The sequence below is a fragment of the Polistes fuscatus genome, unplaced genomic scaffold (genome assembly GCF_010416935.1).
Source record: "Polistes fuscatus isolate 324 unplaced genomic scaffold, CU_Pfus_HIC Scaffold6, whole genome shotgun sequence".
Lineage (NCBI taxonomy): Eukaryota > Metazoa > Arthropoda > Insecta > Hymenoptera > Vespidae > Polistes > Polistes fuscatus.
This window is the reverse complement of record NW_025113140.1, coordinates 3371964-3386662: the sequence shown is the minus strand read 5'-3', so window position 1 is coordinate 3386662 and position 14699 is coordinate 3371964. Positions and strand designations below refer to the sequence as shown.

Genomic DNA, 14699 nt, shown 5'->3' with positions numbered 1-14699 from the left:
TGCATTAGAATTAAAATTTATCGTCATTGTAATGAATATTCAATGGAATCACATCATTACGAAAGAAATACATTAAAGAAGAAAACACGTTCATACGTTTTTAACGTCTAATCTTGTAGTAATGGTGAAGTGTTCGAGTATTAGGTTCATTTGTGATAACCCCGATAGGTCAAAACTTTCTTTCTCGCTTTTTATGCGTTCGCTTCTTATTTACATTTAATATGTATTTAAATGAAAACAAATGAAAGCAATATTATTATTTTATTACCGATAACGTGTTGAATTATTGTTAAATTTCTTAAATTCAAAAAACAGTGATTAAGAGTTATCAAAACTTTTTTCTGTGTATTATTACAGAAATTAAATTATAATCGGTTGTCGGTAGAATCGATTTTCACGGAATTGAAAAAAAGAAAAAAAAAGAAAAAAGATAAAGAAAATCATAACTTGATTAAATTCATCGTTGTTGTTGTTATTATTATACATGATCGAATTAAACTGACATAAAACGTCCTGACCGATTATCTTGTAAATTTATGATTTCAGGTCGCCGTTGGTCGTCATGCAAATTAACTTCTAAGAATGGTACGAATATACTGTGTTATATACACTTGAAAGAGTTTATGTAATAATATTAGCAATGAGTCAGAGCCACGAGCAAATAGATTTCATGTCGAACATATCCTTCCAATTTATCCTAATGAAAGATTAGTAAGAAATAAAATATAATAGAAATAATATAACAGATATACTTATCTCGAAGTAAAAACTTTGAATATTTTTCTTTTTTAATTTTATATATATATAATTAGAATAATATAAGAATTATATATATATATATTATATATTGTTATATATATAATAATATTAATATAATAATAATATATAATATATAATAATATATAATAAAACATGTATATATAATTCTATATATAATACATTATATATTATTATTATAATCATATCTTATAATAACTTCAATAAAATAAAGTTATAATATAAATGTATAATTTAAGTATAATTTAAATATATTGTAAAAATCATGTAAATTAAATATAATACGTTTTCTCTCTTTCTCTCTATCTCTTTCTTTTGCGTATTTCATTAATTCGAAGAGAGACGGAAATATTATGTGTATATTCTGTATCGAAGAAACACTACGTGACTCGATTACTTAGAAATCAAATGTTTTTTTTTTCGACGACATTATGATCTAGAAAAATATTGATGATTTCATAATGACGAGCTACGACGCGAAGACTTTCCAGATTGTTCTAGTATACTTTACCCTCCTATTAACATGATTAATTCTTATTGATTGTATAGAAATCGTATTAATCAAAAAAAAACAAATACGAACAATACGATAGAAACATTGGTATATTATACGATAGTTGATTTTATTTATTGAACAATAAACTGTGATTCATGAAATGATTGTTTCAAAATTTGACACAAAGTCCAAAGTTATTAGAATACAAAATACGTATGGGTCGATGAATACACGTTTATAGAAAATTTTCTTTCTTCTTTTCATAATAGTTTTTGAAAAAAAAAAGAAAACAAAAAGATGAATGTAAAAAATAACGAAACTGTTTCATTGCTTTCTTTTATTATAAAAAAAAGAAATAATAATAATAACAAAAAAACATGTATATATGTATATATATATATACATTTGTATAGTCTCTCGTGTATTAGTTTTCTACGATTATTATAACAAACTTCTTTAAATAATTCATCTCACACATTCGTTCGATTCATTCGTTCTATCTCACTCACTTTTGCATTTTATATATCTCTGTTCGATCGTTCAAAGTAAAAACTATGATTGTTAAAAAATATAAATACAATATTATATATATATATATATATATATATATATATATAATTATTATAAATTATTTACATATATGTGCCGATAATTATGTTAATGGACTAATTCGAAAAAAATTGAGAAAAAAATTGGTTTTATGATTTATTTTATATTATATTAAATTATATTATATGATTATTAATACTATTATTATTTATATCATATAAAATACATTATAAAATCAATTTGTTCAATTTTTTAACTCAGTCTCAATTGTTATAATTACCGATACATATATTATTATATTTTATTACGAGCAATTCGACGAATAAACGATCGCACAACTAATTACTTTTTTTTATCCTTTTTTTTTTTTTAATATAATCTTGTTGTTTATTTATAAATATTACTCTCGAGAGTGTGCCTCGAATTTCGATTATCTAATTGTAAGTAATAATAAGTAATAAGTGCATTTAAGTCACCGATGACCTACACGGTCGAAAAAAAAATCAAATCTTTCACGATCGCGAACATTTACATGTGTGTGTGTATATGTTCAAGGTTAGAACCTTATGTGTTTCTCTACGTGACGTTACTTCTTATTCTTTCTTTTGTATTAATCCTAAAAAAATACAGTCTGTTTCCTCTATATTCATTTCATTAATTTCATTTGAGAATTCGCACTCAAATCGTCGCACGTATAAACGACGTGTAATAATTTTTTCTTTTTTTTTCTTTTTTTTTTTTTATACGAACGATTCACGCTATTTAATACTTTCATATTATAATATTTTTTAATTGTTGATATATATATATAAAAAAAAAATAAATAAAAAAGAAAAGACCGATACAATTAACGTTCCTTTGCGTTACGATTTCGTTATCGTAATAGAAAAATGATAGAAGGAAAATGTTTTCTTGGCTTTTTTCTTTTTCTGTTTTTTCTTTTTTTGTTTTTTTTTTTCTAAAAAGTATAGAAATATTTTAAGAGAGAACGATTATTTATAAACTAGGCTCTTTGATAATATTTGAATAAATAGTTTAGAAACTTTCACATTTAGTTTTCTTATTACGATCGTCATTAACAAAATATTGTTGCGTTATCTTCTTGAACTATGTATCGTATTTTTTCTTTCGTCGTAAAGTTTAATTAAAAAAATCTTTTCATTTCTAATTTATTCTCTACGAGAAAAGATATTCTATCGAAAATAATGAAATTATGTAAGTATGATTGATTTGTCTCGTGAAAAATAAGTCTCGCTCGTTATTAACATCGAACCACGTAACGCATCCTCGTTTCGTTCAAATAATATCCTCGGGATCGTCCTCGTCTGAAAATATAAAAATTACAAATTATTTTAATAAACGTTGTCAGTTGATCAGGCATTTTGATGCCTAAAAAGTTAAACTTATTTTGTAGTATTACTTGAAACGTCAATTGTCAAAATACAATGACGGCTTTGTTCTATCAGCTATAGTTTTGAAAATACATCATAACGTTCTGATTCGACAAGTGTTTTTTTCTTATTTTTTTATAAAATTTATGATTTTTTAGTGAATCAAGTTATGCAGAAATTTACCAATCCAATATTAAATAAAAAATATTATTAAATATGGTACAAATTTCCAAATTTTCTTATTATATTTCTAAAACTAAAGCTAATAAATTGAAACCAATGTTATTTTTGGAATTAATGTACCAAATATACCCAAGAGTAAGTCCAACTTCTAAAGCACCATATCAAACCTTTTTATTTTGTTGTGGTGTATCATCGATCGTATGATCGATTAAATATCTCCAATTATTTATTACCTTCTTCCTCTTCACCCTCTGCCAAACGCAAATCATCTACTTTTTGAGCTTGAGGTTCAAAATCGGCACCAACGTATTGTTCATCACCTGTATCAAATTGTCTACCAACTATGTTTTCCAATCTGCAATAGATCAAAATAATTGTTATTAATAATAAAAGATTTTAACAAAATTTTCAACCCCCTCCACTCCCACCCCTCTTGGTATACAATGATAACGGGAAAACGTTATTTTTCTCTCTCATATCTTATAGAATTATTTTATAATTAATTTATTTGTTAATAATATTACCCAATTATTACCTATCAATATAATTAAATAATAATTTATAATATTCTGTTTCCAAGAATATACATAATTGTTCAGTTGAGCATAATTAAATAATATGCTTAAAACAGATTGTGAATTTCGTTTTAATTTGTATCACTCAAAAGTGTTAATTAAAAGTATAATGCATAAAATATAATTATTACCCAGCTAATCGATCGATCGGATTAGGCTCCTCCCCAAATTCCTGTACACCTGGTTTCACCTTAAACCAATTGCCATTTTGTCGTCTAGCAGCAGCGTTCTGATCATCGGCATATTTGTTTGCCGATAAAATTTTATACGGTGAATCTATGTTATCGTTATCGTTATCGTTATCGTTATCCTTATCTATTATTTCATTTTCTTTTTCTTTACTATTTACTTCTGGCACAATGTTTTTTTTCTTTAAAGTTATATTCTGTCCAGTTTCATCCTTTTTCTTGGCTTGTTTTTTATCATTGGTCTTCTCTTTGTCAATCTTTTCAACAACATTCTGATCCATTATCATGAGAATCGGTAATACGCCAGGTGGAATTTTCACCTTAGATGAAGTCTTGAAAACTTTGTTCGATGATACGGAATCGATATTAGTGTTGGTTTTCGTGCTGGTTTCCAATTTCAATGATGATATCGTCTTAATCGAGCTTGATGAAACAACCGCCTGTAAAAATGTCATCATTTGGAATTAGTAAGATCTTGTATAAACTATCAATCGTGTATCATTTCGTTCATTTGACGAGTATTCTTAATTATACTCGAAGCTTTCCAAACAAAAAAATTTCTGCTTTATTAGCTTACCTAATTGACTTACCTGCAATCTGACAAACTCGTCTCCAATTGTACTTTCTACTAAAAGTAGAAAATTTCTGAAGTTCCCAAAATTATATATCACTCCAACGAAAATAGTATTATAATTCTACCACTCTATCGACACTACAAAAGCGAGTATTGCTAGTTTAAGAAAAAGAAATAGAGAAAAAAGAAATAAGAAAACAAAAAAATATAGAAAAAATAAATAGGAAAGAAGAAAAATAAATATTTGCTCGTATAAGCATGCAACTTATAAATAATTAGAAGAATCTCGAAATAAATAATATAAGGAAAGCTTATTTGTTATTTGAACAGTCCTCCTCACATGTACGTATATTTCACACGAACGAGGATAAAAATAATAGTTAAATGTGTTATTATACATATCGTGTATCTGATTAATTGTTATATTTCTATATACTTTTTTTATTTATTTATTTTTTGTTTTTATATTTTCTTCAATCAAATCTCTACAAATTTAAAATTGCAATTTGATCGTCTATTTATTTCTGTTAATTTTTTTACTTCTGTTTTTTTTTTCTTGAACAAAATTTCAAATTCTTATATAACAAAAGAAAATAGGAGAAGAAAAATAATTGAAAGCTTGTAAGTTACGATTAGGTATAATAAAAAGAGCAGGGGTGCCAGTAAAAATGCGAGCCGATAAAAATAATAACAATTTATTAATGCGGTAAGTAACACAGAAGAGTACAAGGCGTATATCGCTGATTATGTGCAATTCTCTCTCTCTCTCTCTCTCTCTCTCTCTCTCTTTCTTAGTTTTTTCTTTTTTTATTATTATTATTTTTTTTCTTTCGTTTTTCGTTACTCGTGCATACACAAAATCATCTTTTTCTCTCTTTCTCGTGATAAGAAAAAGAAAAGAATAGATTTATCCTTTTACTTACAACCTCTCTTCATTATTTCTTTTTTTTATTTTTTTTTCTCGTATATATATATTCTTTTTTTTTAAATATTTTATCTTTCTTTTTTCTACTACCTTCGTTTGATTTTTGAAATTAATAATATAAATGCATAATAAAAAAGATTTTGTTTCCATTTTTAAATTATAGAATTTGTAATAACAAAAAAAAAAATACTTTTTACTTATATTAATACTTTATCTTTTCATTTCCATATTGCATATCGTATTATGTGTGTGTGTATATATATATTATATTGCATTTCATTAGACGTCGTTCGTTTTAATATATATTTCTTTTTTTTTTACGTAATTTAATTACACAATCGAAAACGATTAATATTTATTATATAATCATCATTGTAATACTATCGAAGAATAAAAATACTTCAATTTTAACTAGAAACGCGTGTCTTATAAATAAATATGTTGATCAGTAAATAATCTTTAAGAAGTAATAAAATAACGATATTTAAATACGAGTTAGATAAATAAAAAAAAAAAAAAAAAAAAAAAAAAAAGAAAAAACGCGATTCTGTTGATTTAAAAAAATCGTCTCGAAATAAAATTCGAATACTATTAAGTAGTGTAGCTGTCATAGTAGTCTATCTACCATACCCAGTTAAATATCATGCAACTACATGGCATATAAAAATCTAAATTTTTAATTTAAAGTAGAAATAAAAAAAAAAACTTAAAAAAGAACACAAAAACCATAATAAAAAAGGATAAAAAAAATAAGAACAAAAAACAAAATGACCCCAAAAGTACCCTGCTAGAGTAACTAATATAAATGCACATATAGGATATTGTTAACCCTTTGAGTGTTATCAACGCATTTATGGCAACGATTTTCAACTTACATTTCTAATATAAGTAAAATTGATTAATACTGCAAATAAATACCGTATAATTAAATTATAATATTTATCACTGCAAATAATAATATTTAATTTATTTCGACTAATATCATCGTATATTGTGTAGAATAATAAAGCGTTTGAATTTGAAATGATTCTCACATTCAAAGGGTTAAAAATAAAATGTCACTCGAAGGCACATTCTCACAAATAATGCGACAACCCAGACTCATTTGAGAAGATCCAAGCGTGTCGCCGGTTTTGTAATGCTTTGTTACGTTCTTCAAAAATATATATATATATGTATATGTGTGTATTAAAATCGTCTGTTTTTAACTACGTTGTTTCATTCGAGCTTTCTGCTATAATAAAAAAAAAAAAAAAAGAACAAAAAACATGATCTTTTCTAAAAAAAAAGAAAAAGAAATACATAAAACCAAAAAAACTTTGAAAAAAAAAAACAACTCAATTTCCAACTTCCTTTTGTTGCCAAGCTTCTACCTCATTATCGACATCCCTAAAGTCAGCAAAATTATTTTGTGCATCCGGTCGTGCCAGAGTATCACCATTCGTTGACTTTTCGTCTTGGATTTTATTCTCGAGATCGTTAGGGTCCTTCGAGGAAGAAATTTTCGGTGGTGCTAGGACCTGTTTTTGAGCATCCTGAGCACCACCATCGACATCCTTATTATTTTTCTTCTCAAGTTCGTCAACAAGTTCGGCTACATCTTCCGCGGAAGGAAAAGTTTCATCTTTTTTATTACGCTTCTCTCTTAAATCGTATGGCAAGGGTAATATTTTTTGTTGGTCCTCCTTCACTTCGTTAGGACCTACCGGTATGATGTTGTCATCTTCGGGTGCAAACCTGACGTTACTTTGTTCCTGATTCGGCAAGGTGTCATCCTGTTCATCCTGCATGTTCTTTTCATTCGATAGGGCATCCCCGATTGCGTGATGATTGCGAGGAGCGGGCAGAGGTTCAGAATTCATTTCATCGTCGTTGTTCGGCCGACTTACCTGCATGTTTTGTTGTTGAGCCTGTTGCTGTTGCTGCTGCTGTTGTTGTTGCTGTTGCTGCTGCTGTTGTTGTTGTTGTTCTTCTGGTTGTGTCGGATCTATCACGACATTACCCGTCAAGTTTTGATCATTTGGCTGCTGTGATTCTTTAGGACTAACCAAACTTGTTTCCGCTAAAGTGGATTTGCATCGTTTCTAAAAATAGACGATTTGAATTGTCAAATTTTATCGAATAGACAAGAAATAATTTATTAAGCCCTAATACGTCTTTTTGAATTATATATAATATCTTACAAAAATGATCAAACAATATTATCTATCGTAAACGGATCTCTCATTTATATATATAAAAAATTAAAAAAAAATCCAAACTACCTGTGTTTCATCCAATTTTGCTCTCAGTTGAAATATTTCCTTTCTCATATGTTCCATAGTACTGTCGGTATTATCATTATTTTTAATTAAATCGTTGTACTGATTCTCCAATCTGTTCTTTAGCGTTTCCAATTCAAAATATTTGTTTTTAAAATTTTCCAATGTCTTTTCCTTCTCACTTATAATTTTATCTTTATTCTCGTTAGTTTGCCTGATAAGATCCTTATGAGTAGATTCCAACTTGTTCCTTTCCTCCAATGCCTGACTCTCTCGTTTCTTACACTCTTCTTGAAGATCCTGATGCTCGGTTTCAAGAATCTTATAAGTCTGTTGAAGAGATTTAAATCTTTGCATAGCCTCTATACTATCCTTGTCTCTCAATGATTTTTCTCGCGAGGCACGTTGCTGTAATTCCTGTTTGACCATTGCGTTAGAACTCTTCTCCTCGGCCAATGATTTTTCTAGGCGCACCTTGTACTCGAATATAACTGAAAAATCATGTTTCCCGTTGTTCTTTTCTCTTCTTCAAAAAAACTTTTGCGATTATAATTTCGCGATTCGCGTGTATTCAAAAAATATATATATTTCTACGAATATTTTCGGATTAACAATGAAAACGGTTTAACAAATTAATTTCGAATCCGACGAGCGAGTTTTTTTTCAAATACGAAAATGTGTTACCCGCTGTGAAAAGAGATTCGTAATTGTACGAGTTGATAAGAAGTTTTACAATTTTATTGTATTTTATCGTATCCGTTGTAGCAGTAAACCGATATGCATGTCATGCAAATATATAAAGGGTGGAACGAAAGTAAAAGTAAATATATATATATATAATATATGCTCGTATATACCTTGAAGTTGTGCAGCGAGTGATTCGTGTTGATGAAGGCATTGTATATGAAGTTCACGTAGCCTGGCCATCTCTGAGGTGGCGGCGCGGTAAAGGAAGACCAAAAGTATGATCACCACCCCGCAACCCCCGTACACGGCCAGGCGACCACCTCGGCCTCTTCCAAGCCGAGAACCGCTCATCGCTACAAAAAAAAATATATATATATATATATAAAATAAAGAAATCAATTATATAAAATAAAGATACTAAATAATCAGTAGTTAATCGGTTTTTTCTTTTTTTTCTTGTTTCAAGAAAATATAAATAAAATTCTTGATTTCGAGTAATAATTTTTCGACAAAAATAATTTCATTATATGGATGGTACTGGTATATTGATAACATCTTTTTGTTTTTCTTTTTATGGAAAAATTATTACATTAAAAAAATCTTATTTTTCGCGTATATACCAATGACGAACGGCTTCGATAAATAATTATGTTCCTTTTTTTTCTGGAAGTTATATTTCTTTTAGCGCGTTTGGGAAAAAATGATGAGAGTGAATTTTTACGATGCGCGCGCACAGCGACACAAAAATCGACACTACGAAGTTTGCCGGTATTCACGATGCGCAGTCAAAGCGAATTCAAATTTACGGTATGAAGTAATTCGATATATCTCTCTTACATTTAGTGTGGATTGATATCTATATTCTGATATTTCTATATACACAACACGTGTTTTATATCGATACAAATAAAAATTATTTATGTGCTTTGAAGTTATTTCACTTCTGCTTCCTCATGTATAAATAATTAAATTAGATTATATTTATCAATTAAACCTTTATCAAAATGTTATTTAATATCTTAATTTTATTTTATCATTTTATCGTCTTTTCGACATATGTAGAATATTATATTAGCACACGGGATAATTGAAGTTATTTTGAATGTTTTTTTTGAAGTTATTTTTGAGGTTATTGAGGTTATATTTGTTTTGGTACGCCAAAGAAATATAACTTCTTACGTGCGTACATAAGTACACACACCAGTTGTTTCTTTTTTCATGCAATGAGAACTCGCCTTAGAGAACCACTGCTACTCTTTCGCTATTTTAAATACTCTCCGATGCAGGTGAACATACAGTGATATAGAGAGAAAGGGAGAGGGCTCTTGGCTCGTGACTACTTAAAACCCGTAAGGAACAAGGTCACAAGGTGAATTCGTAATACTTATAACCGGTACGCTCGTTGTGTGGGATTTTAACGAAGGACGAACTCCCACCAATTAAACGCTTTCACCTTTTTTCATTCCTTCTACACATATTCCGTAAACTGCTAGTAATTTCAATGCAAGTACGAAAGGATTTGGGTACACTTCTCTGTACTTTCTTCCTCATTCCCTTTTTTCCCTTTTAGTTGGTTCTATGAATAGACATATGTATACAAGCGTTCATACACACGTATGTATATGTGTATATATATAGAGGGTGTCGCAAAAGTCACTTCACCGAAATAAAACATTCGAAATATTTTCCTTTTTATAAATATTTAATATTAAATATTTATTAATACTTTGGAAAGTATTTGAAGGTGACGACACGTACACAATACTATAATTGCAGATTTATATTTATTTTTAAATGAAAAATAAATATATTGTAATTCTAATATTGATTTTTTGTTGGTTTAATTTCTCGATAAACCGATTCTCGTGACAGATTGTAGATAATAAATATATATTAGTATGAGCTTGTTGATTCTTTTAAAATATTCCAATAACGAAATACAACGGAGTACACTCGAAATACGCAAACAAATAATTGCATCTAATTATTTTCTATCTTTCTAAAATTCAGATTAACATACGCATTAAATGCGTGTGTATACGTATGTGAATTTTTAATATATGCAATAAATCAATTGGATTACTATAACTTGAATTACACGTGCTTTAGAAAGGGTCGTTGTCGTATAGCGAGCCGGTTTTGGTGTAGCTAATTTTATCACAGACGGTAGGGATATTTTTTTTTATCCTACGATACGTCGAACACAACTTCTCGTCATTTTATTCTTGAAATCGGATATTTAGTATTGCCTGTGGTAAGGTGGTATTCTCGGTGAAGGATAGAAATGAGAGAAAAAGAGAGAGAATCGATGATGTGAAATAGTGTATATGTGAGTAAGTAAATACGTGTGTATGTGTGAAAGAGAGAAAGAGAGAGAGAGAGAGAGAAAGAAGTTGACCTCGTCCGACAAACGACTTAGATTTTATTTAGCTTTTTAATCTTCTCTCGTCCTTCGTTTAGAGTACACCTTACCATTGAGAACACTATAAAAAAGAAAAGAAAGAAAGGAAAATAGAAAATGTACCCTTACGAATCCCACACTCTACAAAATAAATTGTCGAAAAAGGTGAAGCTAACATTTTAACAATGACTATTGTTGCACCACGTGCGAAAATAATATATTTCAAGAAAATTATTTCTAAATTATCTATGAATACTTCTATCACCCCCTTCCCGCACTCTTTTATACCGGATGATGAAAAATATTTTGAACATTTTATCTTTAGTTGGTTACTGACATATGCGAACCAAAAAGAAATAAAAGAAAAATTGATCGTGCGAAATGATAATACTACAAATGAAATGAAATATTAAATAAGTATATTACGAATACTTGTATAATAAATAATATTTATTAATTTATTTATAATTATCTAATATAAGAATACTGGTATAGTGAAACGTATTTCTTATTTTTTCTATCTTTTATCTTATTTTTATTTTTATTCTTTTTTTTTTCATCTCTGATCTATATAATGAAACCGCATATAAATAACAAATTATTTTTAGATTGTATTTATTTTCTACGAGGGTTAGGGGGTAGGGAGCGGGTGGAAGGGGTAAACAGGAGGAGAAGTAAGAAGGATCCTCGTGAAAAATAAAAATAAAGATAAAAACAAATATACAATATATATAAAAAGAAAAAAAATAATAAAAATTGATGAGGAAAAAAGAAAAAGAGAAAATGCGAAAGTAAACCGTCTACAAGAAACATTCTGCCGTTCACGGGTTCACTGACATTTCCGAGCAAGCGCACTGACTCTTGTTTTCTATGTGCTTGCTCACATATACAGGCTGTTTCAAAACATACTGGCATAACTTTAGGGGTAGTTTCAGTACATTAAAATATTAATAAAAAAGAAGGTTCTCATGCAATCAAATACCCGATATGATCTTGTTTACGTATTATAGTCGTTTTTTTTTATATTACACGTGTCGTTACACGATTATTATAAAAATTATTAGAAATAATCAGGCGTCGGTTTCATAGCATGTTCCCAAACGTCATGAATTTGTTTACGTGTTCAAAAATTACGTTTGAACGTTTAAATTTGCTGACAACATTATTAAATGCTATAGCAATTTATCAGGATTTTATTACTCGGTTTGTTGTAAACTAAAGACTTTAAGTGTCCACAGAATATAAAAATCCGAACGAATTTAGATCAAGCTTTCGTGTCGGCAGATTAATTCGTATTCCAGAACAAATCCATTTATTGGAGAATTTCTCGTTTAAAAATTGTCTCGTTGAAAGATTAAAGTGTGACGCTGTGCATCGTCGTATGCATAAACTGCATAACGATTGATGATATCGCGTGATATTTATTTTAGTATAATTCGGAAACAAGATCATATCGGGCATTTAATTGTATCAATCTTTTTTTATTATTATTTTAATGTACCGACCACCCTTAAATTTATGCAAACATATTTTGAAATATCCTGTATATAAACATTACATATAAACATTCAATTACTATTATTCAATTACTATTATATACTTATTATATAAGATGAACAATATTTTTAACAATAATTATTATTTTTTATCACAATGGCCAATTTTTATTTTATTTGAACACATCTTTTATATATAAATATGTACATAAGGAGAAATTTTAATATTTTATCATATAAAAAAATAAATAAATAAATAAATAAAAAGAAAGAGAAAATATTCTCTTAATAGAAATGCGATTATCTATGGATGATAAATTCAAATAAATTGTCTTCCTTTCTCTTGACTTCATTCAGTTTTTGAATACTCGCAATTACTTATTGTTAATAAAATGACGGTTTAATGAAATGTTTGCGCGGGAAATATAAAATAAATTTACGACCACTTAAACGTTGTAATAAAACGACACTATCGTAGATCTCACATGTTTTTCTAACCTTCGATATGATCTTGAAAAATATGTACAGGTTTTGGATCGATTAGTTACGTTAGGATTAGAATTTATTAATTCAATAAATTATCTTGTTTCTTCCGTTGACTAATACAACAATAAATAATTTTCACTATTTTATACAACAAATTATAAAATATGATTATTTTTTATACGAAAAAAAGAAAAAAATAATCAAAAGCAATTATTTTATTGTTTTTCAAATCGTGTCCCATACATTTATGCAAAAAATTCATTTAAATCAGACACCTGTCACACACACACACACACACACACACGTACAATATTATTTATATTTAATATAAATAAAATATATTCACAATATGAATATGCCTTTATCGGAGATTTATTATTTACAAATATAACACGAGTGTAACATTAAATAATAAATAAAAATTAAGAAAAGTACTGAAAAAAAAAAGTATTAAATAAAAACTAGAAAATACTAGATGGTCACGTGAATAACACAGTCACATGATTAAAAAAAGTCATGTTTCTAATTGACACGCGACAACCTCAACCACTGCCAAAAACACATAACAAACGCACGCACAGAAACACATAGACACTATATTTTATACTGAAATATGACAGAAACATGAAGAATATCTTTCAAATACCAGATACTTCTTTTGAAATAGTAAAAATAATCACCATATTGGTTTATAAAAATTCACACGTTCCACACATTTATGTATTACAATGAAATATATATTATTATACTATATTATGTTATCAATGTATATATGAAAACAGGTGAAAAGAAAAGAAATCTTTTGACGTATTAATGAAATAATACACGAAGAAATATATGTTCTTACCTCCAACTCTAACTGCCACAAGTTTATTTCTCAGCTCTTCATTCTCAACTATAAACCACTACTTTTTTCTCCGTTACTTCTACGCGTTATTTTCTCGTGAAATATGGCGAGGAATAAAAGAGTCAAATGAAGAAAACTAGTTTGTTATGTTTTTTCCTATACAGTTCGTTACGTCTATTTAATACGTTAATCTCTTCGTTATTTTTCTTGAACGATTAACGAATCACGAACGTTGCAGTATAGACTCGTGTTTGTCTCTCTCAACTCGCGATTTATCCGGAGAAGCAATATCTCGCAAAATGCGTCTAAACAGGTTATGTAGAAGAGACGTATGTCGCTGCTAATACTCGCGTTCATTCGTCGTACGCGCCCTCCTAGACGCCCCACCTCCCAGCAACTGAAGTAAGTTAAGTACACATCTACAAGATGGCAGTATCTCAGTCAAGCCGCCAATCAACGTACAGGTAGTTCATCATTAGCCAATCGTGGGCAACCAATGTTACCAATATAATCGCATGATATTTGTTTTATCAGTGACTCTCAATTCGAAGAAAAATATGACAATTTTTGATTTAATTATTTTTATACGTATAATCGTCAAGAATACTTTTTTTTCTTGCATACATATACATTCGTTTGTGTAAAATAGATCTAATGAGAGAGAGAGAGAGAGATTCTTTATTTAAGAATGTATTCTTATGCATGTGAAAATTGTCAATAATGTCAAATCTTCTTTAATGAAAAAGAACGTGATAAATTTATTAAATTATGAAGAATATTAAATATAATTGTATTTTAATTATATATGATATTTTTAACTAGAAATACTATATATATATATTATATATTATATATTATATATT

General features: G+C 28.2%; 1 protein-coding gene across 2 annotated transcripts; it reads right to left on the bottom strand.

The window, feature by feature from the left end:
* Positions 1-2836: 2836 nt before the first annotated feature.
* Positions 2837-14248, bottom strand: LOC122523137 (myb-like protein AA). 2 transcript variants are annotated; one of them, XR_006305257.1, is made up of 7 exons: positions 13837-14248; positions 8777-8959; positions 7923-8410; positions 7548-7742; positions 4103-4599; positions 3564-3751; positions 2837-3147 (listed from the first exon to the last, which is right to left on the bottom strand). XR_006305257.1 is itself a non-coding variant. In XM_043644748.1 (7 exons), exons 2-7 carry the CDS (start codon positions 8955-8957, stop codon positions 3119-3121), a joined length of 1512 nt encoding a protein of 503 aa, XP_043500683.1. In that variant the 5' UTR covers positions 8958-8959; positions 13837-14248; the 3' UTR covers positions 2837-3118. The 2 variants fall into 2 exon arrangements, 1 of the variants encoding a protein (XP_043500683.1); XM_043644748.1 differs by having other exon boundaries at positions 3630-3751.
* Between the last annotated feature and the right edge of the window lie 451 nt (positions 14249-14699).

Coding starts and splice junctions, on each gene's coding strand:
- LOC122523137 (XM_043644748.1), bottom strand. CDS start 8,957: ATGAGCGGTTCTCGGCTTGGAAGAGGCCGAGGTGGTCGCCTGGCCGTG. Junction 4,600..7,547: donor CTCAACAACAAAACATGCAG/GTAAGTCGGCCG, acceptor ACATTTTTACAG/GCGGTTGTTTCATCAAGCTC. Junction 3,752..4,102: donor CCGATCGATCGATTAGCTGG/GTAATAATTATA, acceptor GATCTATTGCAG/ATTGGAAAACATAGTTGGTA.